The sequence below is a fragment of the Mirounga angustirostris genome, unplaced genomic scaffold, assembly GCF_029215605.1.
Source record: "Mirounga angustirostris isolate CCGP_5_RB_7025 unplaced genomic scaffold, mMirAng1.0.hap1 SCAF_6, whole genome shotgun sequence".
NCBI lineage: Eukaryota > Metazoa > Chordata > Mammalia > Carnivora > Phocidae > Mirounga > Mirounga angustirostris.
In genome coordinates, this window is record NW_026991714.1 from 65,108,423 (window position 1) to 65,129,474 (window position 21,052).

A 21,052-nucleotide genomic window follows, 5' to 3' on the forward strand; every position below is an offset into this window, starting at 1 on the left:
TCACATATTCAGTACCAGAAGGGTTAAGTTTTTTTATTTAATAAGAGATTCATTTAACTATTGTAAACTGGGTTGTTGCTTTCCAGAACTCTTAAATGATAAATCATAAGCATCAGGTTCCAGATCTCCTATACAAAGACCACTCAGAAACTGGAAAGATGGCTGACTCTTAATGTTCCTTATTTTTTTTAGTTTTTTTTTAATATTTTTCTTTTTTTTAAGATTTTATTTTATTTTATTTTTTTAAGATTTTATTTATTTATTCATGAGAGAGAGAGAGAGAGGCAGAGGGAGAAGCAGGCTCCCAAGGAGCAGGAAGCCCGATGCGGGACTCGATCCCAGGACCCTGAGATCATGACCTGAGCCGAAGGCAGACGCTTAACCATCTGAGCCACCCAGGCGCCCTATTTTTTTTTTTAGTTTTTAAAGAATTTATTTATTTGAGAGAGAGAGACAATGAGAGAGGGAACACAAGCAGGGGGAGTGGGAGAGGGAGAAGCAGGCTTCCTGCAGAGCAGGGAGCCTGATGTGGGGCTCGATCCCAGGACCCTGGGACCATGACCTGAGCGGAAGGCAGACGCTTAACCGACTGAGCCACCCAGGCGCCCCACTCTTAATGTTCTTTAAAGTTGCCTGGGAGAGGGGTGACTGGGTGGCTCAGTTGATAAGCATCTGCCCTGGCTCAGGTCATGATTCCAGGGTCCTGGGATCGGGCTCCCTGTTCAGAGGGGAGCCTGCTTCTCCCTCTCCTGTTCCCCCTGCTTGTGTTCCCTCTCTCACTGTCTTTCTCTGTCAAATAAATAAAATCTTAAAAAAAAAAAAAAAGTTGCCTGGGAGAGAATGGTTGTGGTTTAGATGTTATTTTAGAAATAGAAGCTCTGGGGCCCCAGGGTGGCTCAGTCGTTGGGCGTCTACCTTCGGCTCAGCTCATGGTCCCAGGGTCCTGGGATAGAGCCCCACATCGGACTCCCTGCTCTGCGGGAAGCCTGCTTCTCCCTCTCCCACTCCCCCTGCTTGTGTTCCCTCTCTCGCTGTCTTTCTCTCTCTGTCAGATAAATAAAGAAAATCTTAAAAAAAAAAAAAAAAGAAAGAAGAGGCTCAGAATCCCTAGGCTCTCCATCCTATCCTGCAACTCAATAAATTCTTTTGGTGGTTCCTCTTGTATAAAAACAGTGAAGTGTATTCTATAGAGAAGTGGAAGATGTTAAGAGAGGTTCATGGTATATATGGAGTACAGGTTTTTATACCATAAATAATAAGGAAATCATGGGTAGGATCCTGAAACCATCTTTCGCAAGTCTTGGAGATTTAGTATTTCCAATGAAAATTCTTACTAAATTTATAATCAGATTTTACCAGGAATCTAAATTGGACTTTAAAATACACAAAAACCAATGCTTTCTCCTGCCCTACTGGTTCCATTACTTTCATATCCTTGCTTCTAATAAGCAGATAAAACCCAAAAAGATCATAGAAAGTTGTTCCTCAATTTCCCATAAACCGTAATTGAAAATTTAACACACTGTTTTATTACCAAGAAGGAAATTAAGTAGCACCTATAAATTTTTAATATAAAACTACCCAGCAGTTTTAGTAGTAAACCAAATGAACATTTAACCAAGACTTACTGGATTACTTTTTAAAGTCTATTACGTGTCCCATCGGGTAACTAGGATTCCTCTTTGAAGACTTAGATTGGTGCAAATAATATAGTTATAGGGCATGGGACTTAAAAAAAAACCCTTCCTTCAGGTCATGATGGCCGCCAGGGTGGCTCAGTGGGTTAAGTGTCTGCCTTTGGCTCAGGTCATGAGCTTAACTGTATGGATAGCTCGTTCACTCTTGCAGTAAAAACTTTTCTTCGGAGATACCAGGCCATGCTCCCACGATTCCCTCTGAACATTCTGCTAAACTCATCGGGTTTGGGGAATTCAAACAAACCAGATGACCATCCATTATCCTCAGCTAGCCATAAGGCCTTTTGGCAAAATATCTCTGGAAGTGTTTCACCCCAAATTACCTGGTACTAGGCCTTGCCATGGGAATCACTCCATCTCTGGTAACTTAATGTTTAGTTAAGAAGCTTCAGGAGAAATTCAGGCTGGAGGCATGGGAGTGGAAGGAACAGTGAGAAGACTGAATGGCATGAAGATTTGGCAGATTATATAATGGCAGGACAGGAATTACAAGAGAAGAAAGATTTGCTTTCCAGCCTGATTGAACTGTAGACCAATGGCAATATTAGGGAAGTCGGGAAGAATTGGGTTTGGCTAAATGTTAAAACATGCCTTGCAAAAACTTACTAATAATATGCCTTAGGTATTACGAAGTATTATAATAGCAAACAAATCTAACTGAGGAGATTTGTTATGTCTCAGTTAAAATGCAGTTGCTTCTACAATGATCTAAGAAAACATTTTTTTTTTTAAACATTTTATTTATTTATTTGACAGACGGAGAGAAAGAGATCACAAGTAGGCAGGCAGGCAGGCAGAGGGAGAAGCAGGCTCCCGGCCACGCAGGAGCCCAATGCGGGGCTCAATCCCAGCACCCTGGGATCATGACCTGAGCTGAAGGCAGACACTTAACCGACCGAGCCACCCAGGCGCCCTCTAAGAAAACATTCTTAATTCCATTTAGATTCATGTAAAGGTCTAACTTCAGATGAACTTTCTTGATAGAACAAAAATTCAAGCAACTTTTGAATAACACAGACTGAATTACTCACTGAACGCACATTGACTGTACATAACAATTTAAAGTGAATACCTTAGGTTCAATTTAATATTTCATTAGATAGAGACCAACAAATCACAAAATCTTGTTACTTAAAATATTTTAATTTTGAAAAAAGTTTAAACCATATTAAAATTGAAATAATTTCATTGTACAGTACTTGATAATATAATTCAACAATCTGAAAACTAAAACAAACCACTTAAATCATTTTAATTTACTTTCTAAGCTTAATAATGTACAAACTCTTTTGCCCTCCAGGAGGAAGCAAAAATCAACAGTGAAGGGGCCCCTGGGTGGCTCAGTCGTTAAGCGTCTGCCTTCGGTTCAGGTCATGATCCCAGAGTCCTGGGATCAAGCCCCACATCAGGCTCCCTGCTCAGCGGGAGGCCTGCTTCTCCCTCTCCCACTCCCCCTGCTTGTGTTCCCTCTCTCGCTGTGTCTCTCTCTGTCAAATAAATAAAATCTTAAAAAAAAAAAAAAATCAACAGTGAAAATGGAATATTTAAGTTAATACAATATAAGATATTTGGCCAAAGGGATTTTTTTTTTTTAAGTAAGCTCTACCCCCAACATGGGGCTTAAACTCACAACCCTGAGATCAAGTCACACACTCTACTGACTGAGCCAGCCAGGCACCCTGGGCCAAAGGGATTTTTAAAACTAAATTTCATCTGGCAATACCCTACAACTACCAGTATGTCTACAGAAGATAGGAATTTAAAACAAAACAAATGCAATCTGATCAAATCCACAATTAACTGACGTTTTCATTTTACCCTTTGTGAATAAAATAGCAGCCATGGTTTTATCCAGTTTACTAAAGGATCACCTTCAGAAGAAGGTGCCCAATCTGCAAAACAAGAACAGTTATCTTCCGTTGAAAGGCTGGAAGCTTTTCAAACTTAGTTCTCTTCCATTTGTGTCATAATTTCCAAATAAATCAATGGCTCCAGCTAATGTGGGCCAGTCAAGTTCCCTACATGATCATCTCTTCCATGCAATCATCAAATAGCCACCTACAAGATTCTTTGGAACACTCTATAGTTTCAAAAAGCTGTTTAAAGTCTTGAGGGTGCAGATCTGTTATTTTCATGTCTCCATTTTTCTCTATTTGCTTCAATATAGCTGTTGCATTAACTGGACTCAATAACCTACAAAAGAAACACGAAGTGAATCTGCTTAATTCCTTTTATAACCGCAGTAAATATTAGTAGAAATGGCTTCTATGCCCAATTTAAAATGTTTAACTTATGGATATATAATTAATCTTACTTGGTTTTAGAGTTTGCATATAATGTATAGCTTTTACTATCATTTCTGAGGTTTCATGGCTTACCTATCATAAAAAGAGCAAATCTGGGCTTTAACATGTACTCATCAATTCTTACACAAAATTCTAGTTTAACATTGCCCTTCAAAAAAATTATGCCTACCTCTTTCATCTGTTAACTCTCTTTGCAAAAACATTCTTAACTCCATTTAGGTCCATGTAATGGTTCAATAAGTACAAACAGCAGAAACTGGCATCCAGCAGATTTCAAAGAGGGAACAGTTTTCACCTTTTTATGTAACAATTACTGGTGAATAAATTATAAAGCAGAAAACTGCCTAATATATTAGCCTAGCAAGAAACCATCAGTGAGCTTCTGACAATAACAACTAAACAAATGTAATGTGCCGGTGGAAACTATTTCCAATACTTTTTGATTTTGAACATAATCCTGGTCACAGGTATAAACGTGCTTTCAATTCAGAGATCACCAGGGGAATTTTAAACATTTTTTCACCACAGTTTACCGTATTTATTGCTTAATTTCCCATATTATTATTATTTTTTAAAGATTTATTTATTTATTTCACAGAGACACAGCGAGAGAGGGAACACAAGCAGGGGGAGTGGGAGAGGGAGAAGCAGACTTTCCGCGGAGCAGGGAGCCCGATGTGGGGCTCGATCCCAGGACCCTGGGATCATGACCTGAGCCGAAGGCAGACGCTTAACAACTGAGCCACCCAAGCACCCCAACTTTTTTTTTTTTTAGATAGGCTCCACACAGAGCTTGAACTCACAACCCCGAGATCAAGACCTGAGCTGAGATTGAGAGTCAGATGCATTCAAAACAGTCACTACCACAAGGTGAAAAGATGAAAAATAGATTACTTTTACTGGTCTACTGCCATGCTTATCATTTATTTTTACACAAGTATAGTTCAATCAACAGCTCATTCAGAGTTTCACCCATTCTCTGACAGGACTTTGAATGACCATGGGCTGCTGATTCCAAGGGGTCATGCATAACTTACAGAGCTGTACCCATCATCCTCATGGAAAAGTTATGTAGATACCAAGGAGGCAGTAACAGCTATAATTTTTATAAAGCTTTAGGTAAAAACTTAAAATTTGGTCCAGGACAGGAGGACTAGGGTGGTAGAATAATCCGTGCCTCCTTGGGCTAGGAAATAAAACCATGAGGAATAAGCAGTGAGAAAAGGTAAGTGGTGGGTTTGCCACCACTGATGCTGCTCCCATCCCGGTCACTGGCAAGCAGCTAGTTCTCCACATAAGTCAATCCTGGACATGAACTCTGACAAAGAGGAACTACTGGTAGGCATCCCTAGTTGTTTTTTTCAAAGGAAAAAAAAAATTAAGCTCAGGAGACTATGTGGAAAATTGAATTTTATTTTTCTCAAAATGTGCACTGGGGAAGGAAGTGTTGTGAAGAAAGAGATGAGTGAAAACATGGTACCTCACTCTGTTAATCAAGAGATACAAGATCCAGAAAATGGACCGCTAACATGAAAAGCATAATTCTCACATGAAATTGCTACTTTTATACTTGCTTTTATTCTTCTTACTTACTGTAAATGGTCCATTAGCTTGAAATTACGCTTCATAAAACACTGCTTTAACATGTGAAAAAATACATCATAGTTAACAGATGTTAAATTTTCTGTAAATAAATTCGGAAGAGGAGTCAGTTGAATTAAACACATGTTTTGTCCTACTTGTTTATTTATTTGTTCTAATGGTTTCTGGAGAGAGAAAAAGAATAAATTGTGTTAGTCATAAAATACTGCTAGAGCAAGACAGAGTTTGCTTACTCATTCAAGCTAGCTCTTGGAAGGGGCAAACACCACAGATGCCGAGCGGTCCTGTACGTTCTTGCTGGGTGGGCGAAGAATGCAAGGGCCTAACCACTCTTTACCTGGGCAGTTCCTCAGGGTTGTCTGCAGCAAGCCACCTTGAGGGATGAGATAATGGCTCTCTCCAGGACAAAGAGGAGCTTGCTTCGTGTTTGCTATAAAAGAAGTGGACTCCCCCAGCTCTGTGTTTCTAAGCTGCAGTGCAAGCCCCAGCACGTACACCGTCAATTAAGGAACATCACATTATCCTATGGGACGTGGGGGCAGATAAAGTCCTTTGTCTGATCCGGGAGTCTACCTTAGGGCAGTATCCATGAAAGAGTAACAGCTTATTAACTTTGAAGCAGGGTAAAATCAAATCCCAAACAGGACACTAACATGTACTGAGTTTCTTCTATATTTGAGATACAACACCAGATCCTAAGGATAAAAAAGCATTATTGACTTATAATTTTCCTTTGGATATTTAAAAAAATATGGGGTTACAAACTATGGTCCACAGCCTGCTTGTTTTTGTATAGTCTGGATCTAAAAATGCTTTCTACCTTTGTAAAGGACCGTTTAAAAAATAAAAAAAAAGAAGCAAAAACAAAGACTAGGACAGAGACTATTATGTGGTCTGCAAAGCATAAAACATTTGCTGCTTGGCCCTTTACCGAAAAAGTTGGCCAACCTGCTCTAGTATACAATATTCAGATTTTTTTTAAAAAGTACATGCCTTAATGTAAGGTTAAGATGTTTTTTCCCTCTGAAATTATCCCTCGGGAAGCACAGAGGCCTTATGTTTAGTCCTTTGGAAATCTCATATATTAGGTAGTGATCCCTTATTTATTTATCTAACTATACATACACACATACATATATATGTACATACACAAAAATATACATTTTTGAGTATATATACTCTTTGTGGAAGACCTATTGCCTGAAAAAGAAACCTTCAATCAATTCTAGTTTCTAGTTTTGGATGCCTGCAATTGAAGAAATTAGTCAAAAAAAAAAAAAAAAAGGAGGCAATGAAATTCAAAAAATATTTAGTAATTATTAATTACAGAGGGAGATAACCTCATAACTCAAAGTGTTATATATTGTTGTTAATAAGACTTTTGAAAGTGACTTTAAAAAGGAAGCTGGTAGGGGGTACCTGGCTGGCTCAGTTTGTAGAGCATGCAATTCTTCCAGGTTTTAAGTTCAAGCCCCAGGATGGGTGACCCTGGTTACTTAAAAATAAATTAAAAAAAAAAAAAAAAAAAAAAGGAATCTGGTAGATAGTTTTGTAGTTACAGAAACAGACTTACTTGATAAATAGGGAAGAAAAAACTGTCCTGCTGGTAAATGGATGGCTATTTGTAGCTTAGGAAAAAAGTTCCAGTGATAAAAATATGGCTTCCAGAAAGTGGAAAATACCAAACAATTTGGATGGAAATCAGAATGTGCTCTAAAAAACTGTCAAATGTCTCAATGTGCCTCTGTAGCAATTACAGACATGCTGATATAAGAGATACAGGTGGAATATTTGAATACAATTCTCTCATGAAACATGACATCTGGTTATCTCCTTTTCATCACTAAAGTTTATATATTTAAGTTGGCCAAAGAAACATTTTTTTTTTTTTAAAGATTTTATTTATTTATTCATGAGAGACAGAGAGAGAGACAGAGAGAGAGGCAGAGGGAGAAGCAGGCTCCCAAAGAGCAGGGAGCCCAATGAGGGACTCGATCCCAGGACCCTGAGATCATGACCTGAGCCGAAGGCAGACGCTTAACCATCTGAGCCACCCAGGCGCCCCAAAGAAACATTTTTTAGCTTTTGCTGTTGTCAGTGAAAAAATGATAGTGTCTTATATACAAGACTGTTCACTTTGGGGACATTTGGATAAGTTCCCAATGGTCTCAAAATAAAATAAATTAATCTGATTCTATTCTGTGAGGCTACAAAAATATGCTTATGAAGAGTGAAATAGAGCTAAAATCTCAATGATCACAATGATGATTGAAAAGTCAGGCCATTTCTAAATTGATCATTTTCTTTTTTTTCTTTTAGTGGCAAGAGTGAGAAAAAACCTTGGGGCGCCTGGGTGGCTCAGTCGTTAAGCGTCTGCCTTCGGCTCAGGTCATGATCCCAGGGTCCTGGGATCGAGCCCCGCATCGGGCTCCCTGCTTGGTGGGAAGCCTGCTTCTCCCTCTCCCACTCCCCCTGCTTGTGTTCCCTCTCTCGCTGTCTCTGTTTGTCAAATAAAAAAAAAAAAAAAAAAAAAAAAAAAAAGTGAGAAAAAACCCAAAGTAAGTAGGTAAATGGGACCTTCAGGCTGACCTGATCCACATCATTAGCATTTCATCCTGAAGTCAAACTTTGGACTGTTTTTAAAAATTCAGCTACTTTATTCCAATTTTGCTACAAGTCCCCCTGATATAAAGTAAATGGAAGATCACTTTATAACATCATCACTTTGGTTCTATAAAAAGGGGAAAAAACAAACAAAAGCCCCACCCTCTGGGTAAGAAACAAGACATACGTGTTGATGAACTCAATCATTATAAATAGTAATACGACAGATTTCTGACTTTTAAAATTGTGTCTTTAGTTTATCAAATTAGATGAACACTAAGATGACTGTATTTTCCAAATTTGGGATGTTTCTTCATTGCAAGAGATAGAGATGGAAGTCAAATTCTGTTTAAGCCTATTACTATGCTATACCACTGTATAATCAGCTGAAAATTACAACTTTCTTCCAAAATAATTTGAATTTATTAAAAGCAGTAAGATATGTTTAAAGAACATTTCCAAATATTCTAAAATTAAACATTTAAATAAATACAGAATACCAGATAATCTTAAAGAAAATAGGATGTTCCATTTAGAAAGAAAAAGAGAAGGGCATTCATTCTTACCTTATTCTTCAGCTTTTCCTGTCTCCCACTTTGGCCGTATACGCCAAATGAGGACCAAGGCTCCTTGAGGGAAGGTAAACAAAACCAGAAACATTTCTTTTAGTTCTCTTTAGTCAAAGTGCCCCAAATTATTACTGCCTTTAAATAACAGAATGAATTAAATCCAAGTCACCATTCTAATTGGACTTAAGAAAAACATGGGATAGTTAAATCATAAACTTCCCTCTTCTTTTTTTTTTTTTTTAGATAAAGAGGAGAATCAAAGGTCTATCCTGACATTGCTAATTCTCTTACTTATTTAGATAGAGTATCATCCTTAATATAATTATGCAAATAGGTCCTTAAGCTGGTCCTTAATCTTAACAGCTAAGATTTCCATATTAAGTCACAGTCAGGTTAGGACCCATCAGATCAACACTGACATTAATGAACGGCAAACGTCAACACAAGGCCTTTGAAAATAAATACTGCAGAACAAAAAAAGAGGAGACTCTCCAGAAAGCTAAAGTCCCCGGGAGGCCTTTATGAAGAAACTAGCTGACAGCCATGAGGAGAGGAGGCCCAGATAAAAAGCCAACAGAATCAGAGATCACTGAGGTAAGAAAGGATTTAGGGACACCGAGAACCGCAATACCAATGTTACAGCATACAGTGCAGGGTCAGTGCTGTGAACACTAGTGTGAAAAGATTTCTGGGAATATAGAAAAACAATAAAAGCATGACAGATACTAAAGACAAGGAACAGAGAGCCAGTCTAAGAACCTCATGCATTGGAGGAAAAAACACAGAACTGGAACAAAAGCTAAAATCAAATGGGTAACATTCTCACAACTAAGTATGCACACTGAGGGGCTTAATGTGCTCCTGGACGACAACACTGAAGGGACTACATGGAGATACACACGGCGAATTTAAAAATGAAACCAACATATCCTTAGAAGAACAAGGGTCCATCACATAGTAAACATACATCCAACAAAAAAGAGAAAGGCCAAATTACTGTATGAAAGAAATAGTGTTTTATCAGTTTTTCCTTCACTCTGGCCCTTTGCTATGAATACAGTGGCCACTAGTCATATGTGGCTACTGACACCTGAAATGTATCTAGTCTGAACGGAGATGTGTTGTTAAGTATAAAATACACACTGGACTTCAAAGGCTCTGTACGTAAAAAAATAATCCAAATTATGTAATAACTAATTGTAAAATACTGATTACATACTGAAATGATAATATTTTTGAATCGAGGTTAAATAAAATATATTAACATTAGTTTTATCTGTTTTTTACTTTTTTATAAGTGTTGCTACTAAATGTAGCGTTACATGTAAAACTACATGTGTGGCTCACATTATATTTCTATTAGATGACTCTGATCTTGCCTAAGGAAATAAACTAAAAAGGGGAATGCTCTATAGTGAGGTTTTAACTGACCATTAAAAACAAGAAAAATGTCTAGTGATGAGAGAAAAAAACATCACTATTAGCTATTAAGTGAAAAAAATAAGATACAAAAAAATATAATCTCTACTATTTAAAGAAAAAGAAATACAGGAAAAATAAAAGGCTACAAATAGGTCACAAATGTCAATAGTGACCTCTGGGTGGTGGAACTGTAGTGATGGGAGTTTTTAAAATTCTTTTCTCTTTCTTTTAAAGACTTTATTTATTTATTTGACAGAGAGAGAAAGAGCACAAGTAGGCAGAGAGGCAGGCAGAGGGAGAGGGAGAAGCAGGCTCCCCACCGAGCAGGGAGCCTGATGTGGGACTCAATCCCAGGACCCTAGGATCATGACCTGAGCCGAAGGCAGCCGCTTAACCGAATGAGCCACCCAGGTGCCCCTCTTTTCTTTTTTCTTTCTTATGTCTCACATTTTTACAATGAGTATACATTATTTTTATAATCAGAGAAAAATATAAATATTTGTAACAAAAACATAAGCACAAAGTTACCTTGCTCTATTATCTTCAATAGCTGGGAAAAATAATAAATTAAATTTTCATTTTTCTCCATTTACTGGTCACAAAAATGTAGCCTCTTTAAAAACAATGAAGTTCGGGGGCTGGGGAGATAGGGTAACTGGTGATGGGCATGAAGAAGGACACGTGATGTAATGAGCACTGGGTGTTTTATACAACTGATGAATCACTGAACTCTACCACTGAAACTAATAATACACTATAACTTAATTAACTGAACTTAAAAAAATTTTTAAAAATAAATAATAAAAAAATAAAAATGAAGTTCTCTGTTGCAATTTAGAACGATTTTACTCACCACATGCAGAAGCTTAATCTTACAAGCTACTTGCCAGAGCACACTTAATGCTTGATACAAGTGTGGATTTTGGGGACTTGCCACCAGTTTCTAGTAAAAGGAAAATAAAAGTTATATGTTTACATAACTATAAGCAATTGAAATAAAATTCTGAATCTTAAAAGTAATATCTTAATAGTATTTAGAAATTTTTAAAAAATTAGAATCGCAAAATCTTATCCGTAATCATTTCAAAGAAGAGAAATCTTTTTAAACTTTCATATTGAAATATATCGTCATGTACACTTAAAACATAATGTATGTGAGATTGATTTCCTTTAGCCAAAACCCTATCAGGGCAAAATCTCATTAAAGAAAAAAATGAAACAAAAATGTATAATTACTTTGGAGAAGGACAAGTGTGTGTTAGAAGTATGTATCAGGTGGACTAATAAATTTTGAGTCAAGAATTGTTCAGGCTGACACTTGAAGGATGAGTGGTTTCCTCAGTGAATGAGAGCACTACACGGCGGAAACTACACGTGAAAAGGTCCATGGTGAAAGAAGCACTAGAACATTTCCCCAGTAGCAAGATAAAACCTGATGAAGCATTTCCCGTTTCTCTTCTTTCAAACTTTCATGATATAATGTAGGTACAGCCTCAAGGTTCTGAGTCCCTATGCTTTCCATGGATAGTCACTATGTCTGTACTGAGTCTTGGTGAGTAAACCACCCTTTCATTTCTTGCTCCACTATGCTAACCCATAACTCTTACATACAAGTAAGCATCTCGTGTTACAATGGATTAGAAGATTAATAATGTGAAGCATTCTGAGCAGAAAAGAAACATTACTCTCAAGACACTATAAAGAACTTCAGAAGGCCATTCAATTTCAGAGCATAGAGTCTAAAAACCCCAAATATTTCTATTAGAACTAATACATGAATTCAGCAAAGTTGCAGGATATAAAAATCAACACACAAAAGTCAATCACATTTCTATATACTAACAATGAATAATCTGAAAAGCAAAATTAAGAAAACAACTCCATTTAAAATAGCATCCAAAAGAGTAAAATACTTAGGAATCAATTAACCAAGGAGGGGAAAGACTTGTACACTGAAAACTACAAAACACTGATGAAAGAAATAAAAAACAAATGGAAAAAACAACCAGTGTTCACAGATTGGAAGACTGACCAATGTTAAGATGTCAATATTACTCAAAGTGATCTACAGAGTCAACACAATCCAGACCAAAATCCCAACGATGCTTTTGTCACAGAACTAGAAAAACCCATCCTAAAATTCATATGGAATCTCAAGAGACACTGAATAGCCTAATAATAAAAGAGAGAGCTTAGAAACTGACCCTCATGTGTATGACTAAATGATGTTTTGACAAGGGTACCAAGGCCATTCCATGGGGAAAAGACAGTCTTTTCAACAAAAGATGCTGGGGAAACTAGATACCCACATGCAGAAGAATGAAGCTGGACCCTTACCCGACACCATATTAAAAAAAGTAATTCAAAATGGATCAAAGACCAGAACATAAGAGCTGAAACGATAAATCTCTTAGAAGAAAACTTAAGACAAAAGCTTCATGACACTGGATTTGACAGTGATTTCTTAGCTACGACACTAAAGGCACAGGCAACAAAAAGAAAAAATAGACAAACTGGGCTTCATCAAAATTAAAAACTTTGGGAATCAACGGACACAACAGTGTAAAATGGCAACCCACCGAAGGGGAGAAAATATTCATAAATCACATACCTGAGCAGGGATTAATATTGAGAATATATAAATAACTCCTTAAACTCAACAGAAAAACAAACAACCCAAAGAAAAGGGCAAACGACTTTCATAGACATTCCTCCAAAGATGATACACAAACGGCCTATAAGCACATGAAAAGATGTTCAACATCACTAATCAAATCAAAACCACAATGAGCTACTACCTCACAGCATTACAACAGCTATTATAAAAAACCAGAAAACAAACATTGGAGAGAACATGGAGAAATTGGAACTCTTGTGCATTGCTGGTGGGAATATAAAATGGTAGACACTACGGAAAGCAGTAGAGTGGGTCCTTAAAAATTACAAAATAGAAAAAAATTAAAAATAGTATTGGGGTGCCTGGGTGGCCTAATGGGTTAAGCATCTGCCTTCGGCTCAGGTCATGATTTCAGGGTCCTGTGACTGAGCCCCAAGTTGGGCTCCCTCTCAGCAGGGGTCTGCTTCTCCCTCTTGCTCTGTGCTCCCTCTCAAATAAATAAATAATTTTTTTTTTAATTTAAAAAACATTCTCTCTCCCCTTTGCCCCCTCCTTGTGCTCTCTCTCTCTCTCCCTCTCTTTCTCAAATAAATAAAATATTAAAAAAAAAATAGTATTGCCATATGATCCAGGAATTCCACTTCTGGGTATATAGCCAAAAGTACTAAAAGCCGGACTGGAAAAGATATTTGCACACCAAAGCTCACAGCTACATCATTCACAGTAACGAAAAGTGGAAGCAACTCAAATGTCTGTTGACAGATGAATGGATAAAGAAAAGGTTGTGGGGGTATGAATCTATGTGTATATGTTTGTGTGTAAATATATACATATATATATGCATGCAATGGTATGTTTTTCAGCCTTAAAAAGAAAATGAAATTCTGACACATGCTACGACTTGGATGAACCATAAAGGCATTATGCTAAGTGAAGTCAGTCAGACACAAAGTGCAATATTCTATGATTCCACCTGTGATGAAGTACCTAGAATAGTCAAATTCACTGAGACAGAAAGTAGAACAATATTTACCAGAGGCTCAGGGGAAGGGGAAGATGGGAAGTAATGCTTATTTCGTATGGAATGATAAAAATGTGCTGAGAAGAGATAGATGGTGGTTACCAGTTGTACCACAATGTGAATATACTTAATGCCACTGAACTGTACACTTAGAAACAGTTAAAATGGTAAATATGTCACATGGATATTTAACCACACACAAAAAAAACAACCTTAAAAAAAAATTGAATCTAAAGACTGCTCTACAGAAATTTAAAAACCATCTTAATACTCTCAATGTCATGAGCTCAAATTAAAGTCATACAGATTAAGACCATGCAGAGAAAGATCACAAAACTCTTGCAAAACAAACACTAATCAGGTACTTGTTAATAACCTACCTTGTATTCCCTTTCAGTAATAAACATATTTAGTTCTACTCGTCCATAACTATATACAGAAGTAGAAGAATATAGGTCATATAAAAGCTTCCAAAGTATCTTTTTCTCATTTTTTGCTGGGAAGATTCCAACTACTCTTAATGGGGTATCTGTTAGGAATACAAGCAAAAATATTCGAGTAAGTTGTTAAAACTTTTTCCTAAGATCATATTTTATTGAGTCAAACTAAGTTAACAAACTGTATTAAGTCCATTAAAACGAAGCCTTGGCATCTTTCCTTGATAGGGCGCTTGGCCTCCGTGGAGCTGCTTGGATTCTGTCTATGTGAGGAGAAAGCCACAGTCCTGAGAGCAGCCGCCCACAAACTCTCATCTAGACAGGATGCGGATCTCTTCAGCAGACAAGGTGTCCTGCTAGAGAAAGCTGGCAAATCAGAAGCAATTTGCTGCAGTGAATGACAAAAATTACCTTCTGACCAAGGAACCGCTTCTATTCCCAAATGCCGAAAAAGCGTTTCTGAAATCATAATGGGAGGTTTTACTATTCCAAAATTTCTAGGATCCATTTTAAAGAAGTCACAGTAGACCACTTCTAGTTTTCCATTCACCTTTTTGCGCAGGGACTGAAGAGAGACAGAGATAACATGTTTAAAACTGTCAGTGTTAGGGAGACTTTGTACCCAAAGATCTATTTCAAAAAATTTACCCTAAAATTTAACAGTTAAGAGAAATTAATGCCTGAAAAGCAATAAAAGTACAGTATTACTAAGAAAAAGTCCCCAAACCAATAAACCTTCAACAAATTCTCACTTATCCTTTCACTTTCTCAATGGTTTCAGCTGTTCAAAAAGTGTCCTCACACTATCTGCTTTAGTGGCGGCCGCCTGGAGACCACACCTGGGCCCAGGCAGAGAGCGGCAACTATCTGCTGGTCATGGCCAGATGCTTCAGAGAAAAACGATAAAAATATTAAAGGGAAAGGCAGACAGCCCTGTTTTTACTAGAAGAGTCTAATTAGTCCTTTGCCAAATGAACTTGGCTACACTCATCGTGTAGGTCACTTTCTATTTTCCCCTTGATTTTTCATTTACATTTTCTAAAGACAGAAGCAACTACAGAAGGAAAGCTCCTTGTCTGCCAGAGGAGGTCTGATACACCTCCGTCCATTCACCGCCCTGATGTGCTGGTTCTGTCGTAGCACTGGACATCTTAGCAGTGAGAGCAAGGCGTAGCTACAGATGCCATAAACTTCGTTAGAAGTTACAAAAAAAAAAAATCAATGAGAAGAGGTCAAGGGACTTGATATGCATTTTGAGATTCTCATGCACAGAAAATTCTGTTGGTATATATCAAGGTTTCAAGAATTTGCAATTTAAAGTTACAAAATAGGGGCGCCTGGGTGGCTCAGTTGTTAAGCGTCTGCCTTCGGCTCAGGTCGTGATCCCAAGGTCCTGGGATTGAGCCCCGCATCGGGCTCCCTGCTCTGCGGGAGGCCTGCTTCTCCCTCTCCCACTCCCCCTGCTTGTGTTCTCTCTCTCGCTATGTCTCTCTCTGTCAAATAAATAAATAAAATCTTTAAAAAAAAAAAAAGTTACAAAATAAAAACCCTAATTTTTCATAAGTTTTTTATTTCAACCTATATTTTCTTTCTAAATCTAGTAAATTCTAATGATCATTTTCGTGGGGACCCTTGAGAAAGACTAGGGAAGGAACACTACGGTAGAAATCATATACTTTTGCTCCTGTTAAGTTTGAGATGTCTATTAGGTGAACCACATGGAGATGCCAGGTAGGAAGTTGTAGACCTGAATAGGGAGGTCAGTGGAGTGGTCCAGGCTAAAGATATAAATTGGTGAGAATTTTGCTTGTTGAAGGTTATTGAAGCCAGGGGTGCAGACGAGACCCCCTAGGGAGAAGCACAGAAGACTAGGCCTGAGGATGGAGTAACTCCAGGCCTGAGGATGGAGTAACTCCAGAGTCTCACAAAAAGCTGAGAATAAGCCAAAAATGTAAAGAAGAAAACCAGAGTGTGGTTTTATGACAGACAGAGAAAAAGAACACTCATTTGATGCTTATCTTAAAAACAGATTATCTTGAAATTCTTACAAAGTGTTCTGTATGTATAGCAATAAAATAACCTCAGAAGTTACTCAAGAGTTATATTTTAATCTTTGTAACTAAGAAAAGCTATTGAATTTTGGTTTGATAGGAATGTAAGAGGAATGTATACATTAAGATTTGGTTCCACTAGTATCTTGAAAGTACGTTTTTGTTTTTGCATCTGTCACGTACCATGCAATAATGGTAATAATGATATTAATAGCCAGAACTCCAGCATAATTTAGTTCTACAATAATAGTGAAATCACATTTAAAAACTCGATTTCATTTAGGATTCAAAAACAGGAAGCACATTTCATCGCATTTAAATTGCAACAAGAGGGGCACCTGGGTGGCACAGTTGGTTAAGCATCCAACTCTTGATTATGGCTCAGGTCATGATCTCAGGGTCATCAGATCGAGCCCCACATTGGGCTCCACGCTCAGCCGGGAGTCTGCTTGTGATTCTCTCTCTCCTTCTGCCCCTCCCCCACCACCCTTGCTCTCTCTCTAAAAGAAATAAAATCCTTAAAATAGAAATAAATTGCAACAAGATCCTTTACAAGTGGGCATTAATGTCTCTATTTTATATATGAGAAAAACCTAAGTCAAACAGATTAAATTACTTAATTGCCCAAGGGCCTTAAAGGTAGTGACAGCTAGGGCTGACATTCAGCCTGACTTGAAAAGACTGTGTTCTATCTCCGCTGAAATACCACACCACTTGCCACAAAAGCTGAGGGCTCTTCAACTGAACATGTATAGCTCTTTCTGCAACAGTAGTTCTCATTTTCAAAAGGAATATATCATGATTTATTATTATAGAACACAATTTAAAAACTGTACCTCTAGCACATCCAGATAGGCAAACTAACTGTTCCTGCTTGAAACACTGTTAATGTGGAGTCTCAGGAATTTTATTTGAGAGGGTGGGAGTTCTAACGTTAGACAAAAATTCTGAGTCAAGCATCCTCCTTGAAAATCTGTTCAGTTTTTAGGAGCAAACTCTGGGTGGCTAGAAGCATTGTCTGCTGAGAGCATCACTTTAAAGCTGTGATTTAGGGCCACCATAAAGCTTTTATTTATTTATTTATTTTTAAAGATTTATTTATTTTAGAGAGAGAAAGTGTGCGTGCAAATATGCACACAAGCAGGGGGAGGGGCAAACGGAGAGAGAATCTTCAAGCCGACTCCCCGAAGAGCAAGGAGCCCTACTCAGGACTTGATCCCATGACCCTGAGATCATGACCTGAGCTGAAACCAAGAGTTGGACACTTAATTGACTGAGCCACCCAGGTGCCCACAAAACTTCTATTTAAATGGTTACTTCTCTTTTAATTCTGGCAAATAGATGAATTCACATAAAACCTTATTTGAATGGCTTTCCCCTCTGTCATGATAGTTAATAAGAGTAAATACCTACTGAGGGCTGAGCTCAAGTTAGTGCTGAGGGGAGTGGGGATGGGGAGTTAGAAAGAAACTAAAAGCCAGAACTGGAACACAAACTTAGTTCTAACCAAAGATTGGATTTGATCAGAGATGGATTTTGTGTTTACACTGTAGTTTCAGAAACATTTACGATGAATATTCCTGTATTTCTTACAAGAAAGTTCTGTGTGTCATGAACTTTCTAACCCCTAACACTCCATTTTTCATGGAATCATGGATTTCAAATTAACATGTATCTTGATCTTACAAGAAAGCAACTACTGTGTTATTGGATAAGAAACTAAATAGACATTTTAATGTTTTCAATTGTTTTGTGAACATGCAGATTAACCTTCAAAAGTAGGCCTTGGGGGGCGCCTGGGTGGCTCAGTTGGTTAAGCGACTGCCTTCAGCTCAGGTCATGATCCTGGAGTCCCGGGATCGAGTCCCGCATCGGGCTCCCTGCTTGGCAGGGAGTCTGCTTCTCCCTCTGACCCTCCTCCCTCTCATGCTCTCCGTCTCTCATTCTCTCTCTCTCTCAAATAAATAAATAAAATCTTAAAAAAAAAAAAAAAAAAAAGTAGGCCTTGGGGCACTTGGGTGGCTTAGTCAGTTGAGTGTCCAACTCTTGATTTCAGCTCAGGTCATGATCTCAGAGTCCTGAGATCGAGCCCTGGGTCAGGCTACAAGCTGGCCGTGGATCCTGGTGAAGATGCTCTCTCTCTCCTCCTCCCTCTCAAAAAAAAAAGTAATCCTTTTTTTAAAAGATCAAAATAAAAGCTATCTTGTTTCCAATTCCAAACTGAAATTACAGATGGCTATGGTGACTAAATCACACTCCATGATCTTTCAACAATTTTGTGTTCTTTTCTCTTCATGTTTTTTGGGATTCCAGCAGATTCAGCATCAATTAAATAACCTGGCTAAAACCTTCAATTCTTGGGGTGCCTGGGTGGCTCAGGCGGTTAAGCACCTGCCTTAGGCTCAGGCCATGATCTCAGGGTCCTGGGGTCGAGTTGTGCATCCAGGTCCCTGCTCGGCTCTGCTTCTCTCTCTCCCTCTGCCGCTCCCTCTGCTTGTGCTCTCTCTCTCTCAAATGAATAAATAAAATCTTAAAAAACAAACCAAAACAAACCTTGAATTCTTTTCAAAGCTGTCAGTTGTAGGATAACCACCACCTAACATGCATAGTTTTATTTAAAAAATAAACAACTATATTTGGTGGCGTTTTTGTAATTTTTTGTTGTTGTCCTGCACTTTTAAATAATACTATTATACATGGTTTCAGGAATTTGGCTCAGAGAAGTATAAATTTCCTAAACTGAATCTGAAGACTCAGAAGGGAGGGGAAAGAGAAGGAAAGAGGCTGGCGGTGAGACAAGGAATTTCCACTTCACTGTTACGTAAACCCGTCTGCCATACAAGCAGAATTCACTGAAAAACCCATTTGGATAATGCTTTCACTGTCTGCAATTATATCTGACTATACCAAGCCTATCTTGCCTCTGAAACCCTAAATCCAGAGTTAACATAGTCCTGTTAACCTAGATTCTAAGTTCACAGAAAGCAGAGGCACAGGATACCCTACCAGAGACAAGGGAACAAGCCTCGAGATGCCAGTTACATACTGTTCAAAGTCACCCAACTAGTCTGCAGCAGAGCTAGAATCAGAGAACAAGTCTCAGAACTCCAGTCTTTCAGTCATTCAACAAGCATTGATACCTCCTATGATACTACTATGTTCTAGTCATGGGAGATAACAATATATTTACAGCAAGCAAGGCCCCCCAAAGTGATTCTATAAAAATAAATTGTGTGCTTCATTTTCACTTCCCTAAAGACTCAAAGATAGCTCTCTGAACAATAAATTAGTTTCAGAAACTAAAAGTATACCTCCAAATGTGGAAGAAAAGTTCTGTTACTTTCAAGGGCAATCACTTTGGCCTTGCTTTCAAGTAATGCTTGAGTCAGGATTCCAGGACCTAGTGTTAACAGAAGGAAAAGTTTATTTGCAAAACAAGTTCTCTCAATATCGACTAGAGTAGATGTTTCACATGTATTATCTAATTTTGATCCTCACACTATCCCCAAGGTAGATATTACAGTCCTCATTTACACGTAGGAAAACTGGGGATTAGATAAAATCATTTGACTCCAACATCACAACTGGTAAGTGGTGCTGCTTGGCTTTGAATCCATTCTGTCAAAGCCAAAGCCTGACCTCTTGATCATAATGTTTTACTATGTCTCAGGAAAAACAAAGTTGCCTTTAGCATTCCACTTATTCATGGACTACCCAGATACTTGAACCAGGAAAAGATACTGTCAAACCTAAACAGAACTGACTCATGACAGGCAGTGCTCCTTTAAAAAAGCATTTTTTCAGGGGCGCCTGGATGGCTCAGTCGGTGGAGCATGCGACTCTTGATCTCCGGGTCGTAAGTTCGAGCCCCGCGTTGGATACAGAGCTTAATTAAAAAATAAAATAAAATCTTTACCAAAAAAAAGTATTTTTCAGGAAGTCTATAAATCTTATGTTCTAGGTATCCTGCTATGGTCTCTAGGAGGCGTATGTAAAAGATAAAGTTTTTTGGGGGTGGGGGAGCTTGCAAGTATTTTGAGGAGAAAGTAAAATCTAGGAGCATGTTTTATCAAATGCTGTATGACGTGCAAACTAATGCAGGTCATGACTGAGACCGACCATCCAAGCTGCTTCTTGGGGCCATGTCTTAAACGGCCCCCCACGGGCGGTCGAGGGAAGTTGGCACGAGCGATGAACGTCCAAGGAAAGGCAGTCCCCGGCGGACTCACCTGGATTGCACTCCAGGAAAAGCTGGTCAGGGTTTTTCCCTTCTTTCTTCAGGATCTGCACCAAGGTCGTGGCCAGTTTCGGACTGGTTACGTAACTCTTGGGCTCTGAGCGGTACTTGGGCAACCACGAGGGCGAGTCTCTGAAACCCTGACTAGGCACCAGCTGCAGATGGAGGTCAGACAAGCCCCGGCGGTGCCCGGCGCGGACGCCCCTCCACCTCGCCACTCCCGACCCCAACACGCAAAAGCGACCAGCGCCGGCCAAGGCTGAGAGCGCTAGCCGCGCGGGGAGCCCCGTCACCGGGACCGACATCTTCAGCCTCTAAGGTCTGTCCCAGCGTCACCGGAGAGCGTCACATCGCCAGCGAGCTCCGCACAGAGAACTCCACGTGTAACATCCTCCTACCCCCCGACTAGGCCGGGCAGTACTAGACACTTCAAACTGCGCATGCGAACGGTCTCTTCTTCTTGCCGTTTCCCTCACTTCCGTTTCCGTC

General features: G+C 38.8%; 1 protein-coding gene across 3 annotated transcripts; it reads right to left on the bottom strand.

Annotated features, from left to right (window-relative positions):
• Positions 1 to 2,819: 2,819 nt before the first annotated feature.
• TFB2M (transcription factor B2, mitochondrial) lies at positions 2,820 to 21,041 on the bottom strand. 3 transcript variants are annotated; one of them, XM_064594437.1, is made up of 8 exons: positions 20,556 to 21,041; positions 14,826 to 14,840; positions 14,687 to 14,734; positions 14,219 to 14,367; positions 11,054 to 11,143; positions 8,776 to 8,838; positions 5,597 to 5,769; positions 2,820 to 3,890 (listed from the first exon to the last, which is right to left on the bottom strand). In XM_064594437.1, the coding sequence occupies exons 1-8, from the start codon at positions 20,866 to 20,868 to the stop codon at positions 3,716 to 3,718; spliced, it is 1,026 nt and encodes a 341-aa protein (XP_064450507.1). In that variant the 5' UTR covers positions 20,869 to 21,041; the 3' UTR covers positions 2,820 to 3,715. The 3 variants fall into 3 exon arrangements, with proteins under 3 accessions (XP_064450507.1, XP_045733557.1, XP_045733558.1); XM_045877601.3 differs by adding an exon at positions 19,638 to 19,726 and having other exon boundaries at positions 14,687 to 14,840; positions 20,556 to 21,038; XM_045877602.3 differs by lacking the exon at positions 11,054 to 11,143 and adding an exon at positions 19,638 to 19,726 and having other exon boundaries at positions 14,687 to 14,840.
• Positions 21,042 to 21,052: the final 11 nt, after the last annotated feature.

Excerpts from the sequence above, each read along its gene's own strand:
- TFB2M (XM_045877601.3), bottom strand. The coding sequence starts at position 20,868 with ATGTCGGTCCCGGTGACGGGGCTCCCCGCGCGGCTAGCGCTCTCAGCC. Across the intron at positions 8,839-11,053 it reads AGATTAAGCTTCTGCATGTG|GAGCCTTGGTCCTCATTTGG; the intron begins GTGAGTAAAATC and ends CCTTCCCTCAAG. Across the intron at positions 5,770-8,775 it reads AGGAAAAGCTGAAGAATAAG|AAACCATTAGAACAAATAAA; the intron begins GTAAGAATGAAT and ends TTCTCTCTCCAG.